The 10,725-nt window shown below is 38.4% G+C and overlaps 2 protein-coding genes across 3 annotated transcripts in view; one reads left to right on the forward strand and one right to left on the reverse strand.

Annotated features, from left to right (window-relative positions):
* Positions 1-3,598, forward strand: part of LOC140923007 (dynamin-1-like protein) — a 24,384-nt gene extending 20,786 nt beyond the window's left edge. The window contains exons 22-24 of one of the 2 annotated variants that reach the window (XM_073373062.1): positions 1,680-1,757; positions 3,136-3,203; positions 3,243-3,598. In XM_073373062.1, the coding sequence (XP_073229163.1) occupies positions 1,680-1,757; positions 3,136-3,192 (135 nt within the window). In that variant the 3' untranslated portion in view covers positions 3,193-3,203; positions 3,243-3,598. Of the gene's footprint in view, positions 1-1,679; positions 1,758-3,135 lie in introns of both variants that reach the window. The other variant, XM_073373061.1, reaches the window with a different exon arrangement.
* A 591-nt stretch (positions 3,599-4,189) lies between these two features.
* LOC140923067 (vesicular inhibitory amino acid transporter-like) lies at positions 4,190-10,725 on the reverse strand. Its single transcript, XM_073373128.1, has 4 exons — positions 10,377-10,725; positions 7,025-7,210; positions 6,209-6,595; positions 4,190-5,310 (listed from the first exon to the last, which is right to left on the reverse strand). Exons 1-4 carry the CDS (start codon positions 10,633-10,635, stop codon positions 4,715-4,717), a joined length of 1,428 nt encoding a protein of 475 aa, XP_073229229.1. The 5' UTR covers positions 10,636-10,725; the 3' UTR covers positions 4,190-4,714.

A 10,725-nucleotide genomic window follows, 5' to 3' on the forward strand; every position in this document is an offset into this window, starting at 1 on the left:
GTGTATTTCGACCCTGCTCACCATAGAGCGTCCAGTAGCTTAATGGTTAGAGCATCTGAAACTCGGAGGGCTGTGAGTTCGATTCTTACCTGGAACTCGTTCTTTTTTTTCTCCTCTTCAGTTCTGTGCTTTCTCGTGTTAGAATATTTCTTCGTCCAAATTAAAGTGTCACCTTATGTAATTATCGTGTCATTTTTCTTTTTTTTGGCTACACGCTCGAGTAAAGTATGTTGGCATGTGCTGAAAAAAAAAAAACACGAAAATAACTAAAGCTGCAGTTCCCCGCGCTCAGAGCGTTATTTCTAGTAAACTCTCAAAAAGTTTAGTTGCCTAAAAGCATATTAGTGGTACTACTGTTAAAAATAACTTTGACGAAACCAATAGAATTAAAATCTAAACTTCGACATACTTTGCTTAGCTTTTACAAATCTATCGCGCCGTTTATATGCCGAAAAACCGAAAGAGGGTCACCGTCCTAGCCGAATCAACTTTAGCTAGTGTTTATATGAGAAAAATTGGACTCCTTTGCCCTGGCCATAGTTATTAGAGGAGACTGGTTATGAAAAGCGGCAAACATCAATGATAAAAACAACAGTGCTGCAGTTTATGTTGGAAGCACCCTGAAAGTGCACAATCCTTTGTTTTCTGTTGGCAAATTGTTACGGAATAAATTAATGCAACGTTTTGTATTGGTCAATACAATCAAAATGATAGGAATTCTTTTGAACGTTGTGCACTTTCAGGTCCACAAAAACATATAACAAAGGAGTCTGACGGGTTTCATAACCATTCCACTCAATTAACTATGCCCTGGCCAAATACTGATAATAGCGCTCGCGCATGCTCTCATTGTCTTGTCTTCACCGAGTTGATCCGGCTGGGCGAGTCAAAGTGTTTATATGGAGAAAGGTTTGTCCGCTTGGTGGGTTACCCGACCATCGAAAAAGGGTGTCCCGCCAACTTGGTTTGGGCCGTAGACTGCGCTCAGAATGGGCTTGCACATCTAGACGAACCGGTGGTTATTCTTGCATGTAATCTGTTCGCCCCCACAGTAATCCCAGAAGACTGCTAGCAGTCTATCAGAACACATGGAAGTATTTTTAGAAGTTAGTTTGTGATAATAATGATGATGACGATGATGATAATGATGACGACGATGACGATGATGATGATAGACAACGACAACAAAGCACCAAGTGCAAGGCTCTAAACTCCTACTTAATAATAATAATAATAATAATAATAATAATAATAGTAATAATCATGATAATAATAATGACTTTATTTACCTGTCAAGCAAAAAATCTAGCAGAAGGGATTCCCCACTGCTAATAGGGGACACCTAACTTTCTACAATACAATCTAAAAATACAAAACGAATTAATATAGAGTCGAAACTAGAATCTACTACGGGTTAGAATTAGAAACTACTAATGATGACGCACTAACATATATACTACAAAAACTCCATTTATAATTATCAAAATTCTAAAATCTTGTGATTAAAATCGTAATTAAGAAAATTTAAAATTACGAATTGCAAAGGTAGCAGCCACTAGCAGCCGATCTGTCCTTGCTTGGTATGCTGCCCGAGAGTCCTGGACCTAGGTATCGAATTGAGTACTTTCCATGCGTAACTGTGTTAAAACTAGGTTGATAAAAATAAACTTTTATTGCAGAGTGAAATATTTGACAAGCTCCTTGAAGAAGCTGAACAAATGCACATCAAAAGAAAAGAGGCTACGGAAATGTTGAAGGTATTTGGAAAATAATGACTTTTAAATGAGAAGTCGATAGCAAATGTGTTAAAAGTCAGGGGCCATTTAGCATTTTCTTGAGTGTAAGCCACTATCGGATTTGTTTCCTGATAGTTTAGGGTTAATTTCAAAAGAATCTTTGGTGCTTTATTGGTGGTGAAAGGTCAGCTTTTCAAACTTCGAGTTTTATGGTGGTAAATCGAGTTGATCAACTTCGTTAGTGAAACTAAATGAATTGAAGAGAGTTTAAAATACGACGCGCATTGGAGTGTTTTTAAGAAGTGATAAATTAAATTTCGCTCATTTTCTTTGTGTTTTCTTTAGGAATTACTTTTAAAATTGACGAAAACTGATTAATATTTTACGAAAAACTTTATTTGCTTTCTTTTTAAAAAAGCTACAACGTGCCTTCACACCAATTGAATTCCAAAAATAGTGATAAATTTTTCCTGTCCTCTGTTGCTATGAATGGCAAGAATGGACATTGTTTGAAACTTGAAAAAGTCGGGCAAAAGTTTTCATTGTTTTAATGATATGCGTGGGTTTGTTTGATGTCTTCTTCTCGAACTCATTAATAATTCATAAAGAAAACACGAAGGAAATTAATGTTAAATGAGTGTTTGGAAATCAGATTAAAAACTGTTTATTTTTGCATCCTTAAAGGAGCTGTGTCACGAAATTCAGCCAAATTAGGAAATTACAAAATGCCCGTTAAATTGAGAGAAACATAAAAATAACCGCTTAAATCTTTAAAGGAAGGTTAAAATAACATAAACGGAAACAACAGATGCGACCGATGGGCAAAACTGAAGAAGATTGAAACGGATTGAAATTAGGGTTTTTGAAAACTGTTCAGCCTAACAGTTTTTCAAAGTTGATCCCTTCTGCCTGCAACTTCAAAAATAATGCTCAGGAGACATATTTGTTTGTCTCGGATCTCTGATTTTGTCATTTACCTGTAATTTCTTTGCCTACTTTAAGTTCCATAGCGATTGAAGGCGAGTAATCGGCAAAATTAAACAAAATGAACTGGACTGCCGTGACACAGCCTCTTTAACTTCTCCTTCTAAAATCATTTTGTTTGAGAAGTAATCTCAAGGATTCGACACAGTAGGATGAAACACCTCGAAGTTCGTCAAAAATAATCCGCTGCGCATCGTTTTTTTCATCCCTCTTCTCGGTGAGTGTTTCATATGGTGCCGAAACGCTGCATCTTATATTTAATATATTACTTCATAACTCCACACAGCATTTTGTGTATCGGTAAAGGCGCTAATGACTTGAGAAGAATTGACCTAAAGCAGCAATGTCCTCGAGACATAGTCCCTTCAGATTATAATTTCTTTTTGACATATTCATACTTTTTATCATTCTGCAGGCTCTGCAAAGAGCAGGACACATCATTAGTGAAGTCAGAGATACTCACATCTGGTAGCCGGACATAATGAACTGAGATTTTCAAGGAAATGAAGTGAGAAAAATAACGAAAACGATACCGCTCTTCATGTATTTAACTAAAATCAATTGAATATATAGGAACCATGTATTCCCAAGAAATGCCGATTTTCTTGAACGATTCATAGGTGTTTTCACGTGAACTTTCCATCCTAATAAATTTTTTTCTTGAAACTGAATCCGGCCATCAAGACCGTCAAACTGTCAAAGTGAACCCTTTTTTACTTCAACGTCTCTTTACCGCTTTGCTGTGTAATTACTTTACCTAGAAGAAGGACTACCCAAATTGTACTGAAACCTTCCTTTTGGGCTCGAGAAGCGCAATTACTTCCAATATAAAGTAGGGCTTTTTTTGTTAATGTTTCCTCGCGTTGTATAAATATGATAAGAGTGCGAAATACTTAATTAAAGAGTCCCCAAAGAGTCGCCACTTTGTCTTGGTACATTTAGATAGAAATGGTTAACCTGAATATTCATGAGGTCTAATTTCCACCACATAAATTCCTCAGCCCTCAATCACATGTCACGTGGACTACTTTCGCGTACATATTTCTTCTGAGGTTAGATATGTCATTACGGACTGCGCATGCCCTAATGGTACGGTAAAACGGGCAACAAATACGTGCAACTTGTTTTGCAATTTGCTACAAAACGACTGGAAAAGCGACGTCGCGCGTTTTACTACGTGTAGCCACGTTCAAACCCGTCTTGCAACAAATTAGGTTGTTGCAGGTAGCGAACATTTGTTGCAGAAGGTAGAGAATAGTTCTACTCTTTGCTACAAGATCGGTACATGTTCCCCTTTTTTCCGTGCCAAGCAAACTTTTTTTGGAGCACGTTACGTAACATCCTTGTAGGGTGTGACTCTGGCGTAATTTTATCAATCAAAAGTCAGTATTCATTCATTTGTTGCGAGACAGGTTTGATTAGTGTGCGGTGAACCGCGCATCATTGCTTTTCAACTCGTTTTGCAGCGTGCATGCCCGTTTCGTCTTCAAGGAAGTTCTCTTTCCTTCTCGGACCATCCCCTCCAACCCTTGAACAGAAGTTGCAAAATTCAAGACGTGCTTGGGAAAGCGGAGCTATCGTTACAGCAATTTTCATTACGTGTGTATTATTTTACGAGAAAACAAACTGGTTTATTCAGAGGATTTAAATTTAGTTACAATGATCCCACCTATTATCACATATCTTTTTTTTTTACCGTTGTTGTCACCCTTTAAAGATTTTTGTTGAAAAACTCGGTCCATATCTTCCTATACATACGCTATGTGCAGCTACCCTTGTTTTTTTCTATTATCTAAAAGGGATGGTTTTCTCTTGTTCTTGCTGTCACCAGCTACTTTAAAACAACATGGATTTATTTTGTAGTTCCAAAGGAAAAATCGCTGCTTCGTACGGCGAGAGAACAAAGGAAAACTAAAAAGCTATTTGGCGAGCTCGACTTGAAATGCCTTAACGCAGATAATACCGTCCTGGAACATTACTCATTTTATAGCTGATTATTTGAGATATATTTTCATAATCGCTATAAGAGAAAAGACAAACCCAAAACCTCCAGATAACACCCCCACACAGACGATAAGTAAATTGATGACGTAACGACGCGTGCTGATGTGGTCAAGATGAAGAATGACGTCAAACAGGCACGGGAACACCAAAGTCAGCAACACGCCCGATATGCTGCCAATCACTGCCATCAGGAGAGAAAACTGGGGCAAGAGAACCGCCACCAACACTGTGAATACCACAAACATAGATCGCAGAGAGTAGATCATTGCACGTTCTTTAACAGTCAGCGGATGCTGTTCGTCTGGGAAGCAGGACGGAATGCAAGTGATCTGGGCTTTGTGGACAATTGTTATAAGAGTGAACAAAGGAAGCGCGTACGAAAACATGCCATTTAGCCCCAGGAGAGAATTAGCGGTGTTCTGAAGTGCGCCTGGGGGCAGATTCTCGGAGATTTCTTGTTGCGTCTGATCCTTGAATGTGAGCACTGCTATGAAGCCGTACACGAGTTTGACGACCGCTGAGCCAAGAAAAGAATAATTCATGACACTCTCAAACTTCTCTGGCTTCTCCATGGACTCTTCAATGCCTAAAAACAGAAAAAACGATGTCTGAGATAAACTTTGCTTTCCTATATATATATCTATTGAAACAAATACATATGTTATGACTCGATAATGACGAAAGTTAAATGTCTAATCTGCCTTTTTTTTTTTTAATCATTTTAAAATAAGCGACATTTTAGAGCTGTTAATGTATCCAGATGTTAAAAATATTGCTTCTTATCCTTTTGAATTTACTTTTGATCAAAAACAATAACATTTTGTTGTCACACTCGAAGGACGGGTGTGAAAGTAGACTTTCGTAACATGTAAGGTAACCTGGGAAGTTTTTGCTTGTAAAATCAAGAATCCTGGAAATCTTTTCTTTTGGAATCCGGAATATTCAGCGCAAGGAATCTGGAATTCAAGCTCCACTGACAAGGAATCCCTAATCCAGTACCAGATATCCTAAATCCACAGCGTGGACTCGATAATCCGAGACTGGCTTGGATTCCCTTACATGGGGCGAAACCACTAGCTTCCCTAAAGACTCCTGCGTTCTTCAACATAACTTCAGCTATTTTAGGGTCCGGTAATTATTTGACGCCCGGGGAGGGGGCGGGGAGGGAGGATTTTTTTGTGGGGATCACTTGATTTTTAGGAGAACAAAAGCGGGGATCAGCCGTTTCTGAGAACCCAGAAGGGGGATCAATGAGAAGGGATTCAGAGGGGGGACCACTTAAATTTGCTTGGAAAATGAAGACATGGGGGAGGATCGCGAAAGTCATCAAATGTTATTAGGGGGGATCACTTCAGTGAAGTAACATTCAAAGAGGGGATCGGCTAAATTTCACCTTGTTTAGCCTCAAATCCCCACCCCTCAGGCGATAAATAATGACTGGTCCCTTAGAACACCTTTGTAATATTCATGAACAATCATATTACCTGGAAGATATGGATGGCACACAAAACTGAAGAGAATGATCCCCCAGGCGACAGGGAAGCCCTCAAGGGTGGTTAAGCCAAGGTTGAAATTCCAGTTGTAACGACTGACAACACCAAAGCCAATAACAGCAACATAGACCATAACAAGCGCAACCACACTGAACATGCTCAGCCAGGAGATACGCTTAAGCTGGTTCAAAAACACCGAAGGCAGAAGAATACAACCCGCAATGACGGTCCACACTGCATACGATAGCGAGTGGTGTTCAAACAGATCGTTGAAAAAATCGGCCACGAGCAGTAGGTACAGTACGCATGCGCAAGAAAGTTGCATTACTTGAGCTGCGTAGACCACTCCTGAGCCATACCTTTTCCAGCAAGCTTTTCCTAAAAAAAAAAACATGGGAGAAATAAGAGCAAAAAAGCTTAGTTAATACTCCGATTCCAGGAAAAAAAAAACGGAAGTTGCATCAAAGTGAGGCTCAATAACCCTCGCGGCAAATTTGAAATAACTAACATGGCGGACGATCAAGTCGACCTTACTCCAGAGGACTTTCGTGGTGCTAGCTTTAGTGAAGAAGAGAGAGAAAAAATTATGGTTCTATCTCTTTTTCACTGAAGCTCGCACCGGGAATGTTCTCTGGAGTGAGATCAACTTCATCCTGATTCGTTTCGTTTTGCATGTAGAACGAGAACGCGCTTACAGCGGCAGTCAGTCTCGCTTGCTTGGAGATTAGATCGAGAAATGAGGAGGCGATCAATTCTTAGACGAATCCATAATCTTACAAGTTATTTTTACTGCAAAATCGGTGTTACCTATTAATGCGTAGCTATTCCTTAGACGGACTCCCCGCGTGCCTTGATCATTAAACGGCTTCTCGTATAAACATTCGATAATAAGTTTCCCAGTGTAATTCGTGATCAATGAAATAACCACAATGGCGACCAGTGACATATATCCACCTTGCATCACAGCAAACGGAACGCCAAGTGTACCGGTCCCTGCAATTGAAGAATTAGAAGAATTAATGACTCTTAAATTTATGTTAGTGTATTTTCATAAGATTAACCCACAATGAGTTCCAGAAGTTATTAGAAGTATTATGGTAGCCGGAGACGTCATTCAAATGGCCGCCAGCATGGATTGCTTGAAAATTCACTTTTATCCAAATGATGTAGAAACTAAACATTTTTTACATGCCAAAGGTCTCTGGATAATGTCATGAGACTTATTGCTTTCCTTTTTTGGTACTGTTTGATACAAATTTGTACAAATAAATCTCGCATTTCAGTCTAAAAATAGCTCGATCCCGCCGTTATATCTCGTAACCATAGTGTGAGAAATATTTACCAAAATGTGTTTAAAAAAATAAAACGATCTCCTATTGGAGAGAGAAAGAGATGAAAGCTGAGATGAGCTATTTGCTCACATTAAAAGAAAACCTTTCGGGTGGAAAGCATTCATATTTTATTTATTTTAAACAATATTTAGTCAGGGGTGCCCAGTTCAGCGAGGCTGGTTTGAATAGAGCCTTGATGAAAAAGAAAACAAGACACAAGACAAATAAGGATAAAAAATGGTAGAACTAAGTATAACATAAGTAAGGGGGGCTCATTTAGGCTTAGATCTAAATTGCCTTTTTCGGCCAAACGCAAACTTTTTAATATCATGCTCGCTCCTCAGGTCGAGAGGACGCGTGTTCCAGATCTTGGCTCCGCTGAACCTGAAGGAGCCCTGGCACTTAGTTGTCCTAGCTAGGGGCAGACGGAGCAAATCTCTATGGCGCGTGTTATAGGCTAAATTCATATGCTGGAGCCAGGCCATGAAGGCTGTTAAACACTAGCATGTACTCGAGATAGTCCCGGCGGTACTGGAGCGTAGGCCAACCGAATGTGCGAGATATTTGCGGTTGTGAAACTGTGTAGCCTTCATTAATACTGGCTGCACGCCTTTGCACTTATCTAAGTACCCTTGGTCAGTCTTACCGCAGGAGTCCCATACGACAGCACAATAGTCGAATACTGGAAGTATCATGGCGTTATAGTGTTATACCCTCGGAACCAATTTAAATCTAAATTTATGGCCACTTGAAGGGGAAAATTATTGATAAGATTTGGACCCTGCCAGTAAGTTCAAAATTACGTCATCGTGTCAATCAAGTTATGCCTAGATGTTGGAAATGATGAGTGCATCATTCTGTGTGGTGACCGTCTCATGAGCGGTTTCTTAGTTACTAAGGAGGGGAGGTTGAGGGCCACAGACCAAATGTCTCTTTCTCAAGGCAGCTGCAACCTATTGTGGGCACAAGTTGCGGACAAAAGGAAAATTATCTCCTTGTTTAATTAGCTTCTGCCCTTTAAATCAGTGTCTTGTAGAATTTAACCGACGTTTCTTTCAGGTTGTTGGATACGTGAATTTTTGCTGAAAAAGAAATTTGATTCAGCAATTCCTAACTTGAAGTAGAGGATAAGTGGTTCGCCTTTGAATTTACTAGTTCAGATAACTATCCTTTTTTTTTTTCTTTCTTATTCCTTTAGCAGAGTTCTGGTTAACTCTCTTACGAACCAAAAATCAAGTATATGATTCCTATGATTTGGTGTCTTCTAATTAGTTACAAAAAAGGGAAAAAGAGAAGAAAAAAGAAAATATTTTTTTGGCGTGTTCAGTGAAGCAAACTTCAAAATAACTCCACAAAGCTTTTTTTATCTTAGAAATTAAAAGACTTTGATTTAGGTGACAGCTGTCTGACACTATATTGAAGACAGTTTTTGTTTCTCGCAACAGCTAGTTTCTGCGTTGATGAGCTGTAGGGAATCGCAAAAAGAGAATTTTTTAACAGTTTAATTAGCAATTGCTTTGTAAAGCCTTTTTTTGTTCTGTTCAGTGCTCAAGCTTTACGCTGTGAATAAATAAATGAGTGTACACGTGTAATTATGTTTCGAAAGACTGGAAAAATTTTAATGAGCGAAAAATTGTCGAACTTTTGTGGAGTGGGAAAAACCGTTCGTGGGCGACTTAAAGCAGCAATTCAAAATTTGTTTTCCTATTTAAAAAAATTGGCAACGATTCACATTGTTTGGATTTCACATTTGAAAACTAATTCACTTCCAACCTTCAGTGTACTTAATATTTTATAAGTTGAAGGTTTGCTTTTTTCTCATAATATTAAACAAGACAGTACCTCAGAGGCAGAAAGTTATCTTTCTCTGACTCTAAACTTAATTTATCGAATATTCCTTCAAGAAATAATAATGCGACTTGGGTCTTATGAAATTTCTTTTCGAAGTTCTCAATTGCGGTCTCTATAAAATATTCATATAAGGGAAATGATTATTAAAGGCATTGTTGCTTGATTTTTTTCAAACATAGGTCGCTCGTTGTTATGTCACAAGGAACCAAAGACGATTTAAGCAAAGAGTAACCCCCTTTAGAAAGGTAATGCCAAATAGGCCGGTTTACTGATTTTATTCAGTCTTATGAAAATTGATCGACCTATAAAAGGGATTTCTTTAACATACTTTCGACTTCTACTATGCGATAAATAATACATGGCGTTTAATTGAATTCTCTTCACGGTAGATCCTAATTATTTTTTAATACAATTGGAATTGGAGTAGTTTCTTTTTTTCATCCCTTTTTGTTGTATTAACCTGCAAGAAAATCTGCATGATTCAACTAAACATATGTCCTCCTTAAAGTTTTTTTTTTTTTTTTTCGGGAAACCAAAAATTTGCAACAATTCTAAGGATGAACCTTCCATTTTTGATTTTCCAAAGTTGTGACAGCCCCAAGAACGCAAAAGATATGAAAATATGATATACGTCTTGCTTCGTGGCCCAAATTAACCACATTTAAATGTAGTATAGGGAAAAAAAATACTTGCGAGCCCTGATTTTCTTAAGGCAACCGAATTATACTTTTTTCTGCATACGTTCACGGAACTCTTTTATCACTGACCTTATGTCGTGGTTGTTGGTCACAATTTTTCGAACATGGTACTCGGTATAAAAGATGGTTCAATTTTCAACCATTTCAACGACCCTCATTTATGAGGACAAACAAAGGGTTTGATTTTCCACTGCACTCTCTTTTAAACATATATACACACATAAAGCACATCATAGAACTTTTCGTTCGCTTTTAAATATGATTATGGCTAGCGCTGACCTTGAATTAAATTGAGAACATTCCAAGCCGCTTGCAAAGCGGAAGTTTTCTCAGATTTTTCCTCATTTGCTGTGCTTGTATCCTCGCCTTTCCCATCGCTTTTCCTTTGCATCTCCTCGCTTGGATAAACTACACCGTCATCGCTATATTCTTGATCTTCAACATGAAGGTATTCTTGACTACCGTGGCTACTGAAATTCTTTCTTCCAAATAACGATGACAGGCCATTTCGAACAAAATCCTTCACTGCATTGGCCATGCTACCGGAAGGAACCAGATATAGGTGTCGTCAGTTTTGTCTACATATACACAGTTACTGATTTCAGAATCACTCAGTCAGTCTAGGTTA

The sequence above is a fragment of the Porites lutea genome, chromosome 13 (genome assembly GCF_958299795.1).
Source record: "Porites lutea chromosome 13, jaPorLute2.1, whole genome shotgun sequence".
Taxonomy (NCBI): Eukaryota; Metazoa; Cnidaria; class Anthozoa; order Scleractinia; family Poritidae; genus Porites; species Porites lutea.

Bases quoted from the DNA above. Each gene is read 5' to 3' on its own strand.
- LOC140923067 (XM_073373128.1), bottom strand. From the start codon at position 10,635: ATGGCCAATGCAGTGAAGGATTTTGTTCGAAATGGCCTGTCATCGTTA. The intron at 7,211-10,376 runs GTCAGCGCTAGC...CTTCAATTGCAG, and splicing joins TGTTCTCAATTTAATTCAAG to GGACCGGTACACTTGGCGTT. The intron at 6,596-7,024 runs GTAACACCGATT...TTTTTTTTTTAG, and splicing joins GAATAGCTACGCATTAATAG to GAAAAGCTTGCTGGAAAAGG.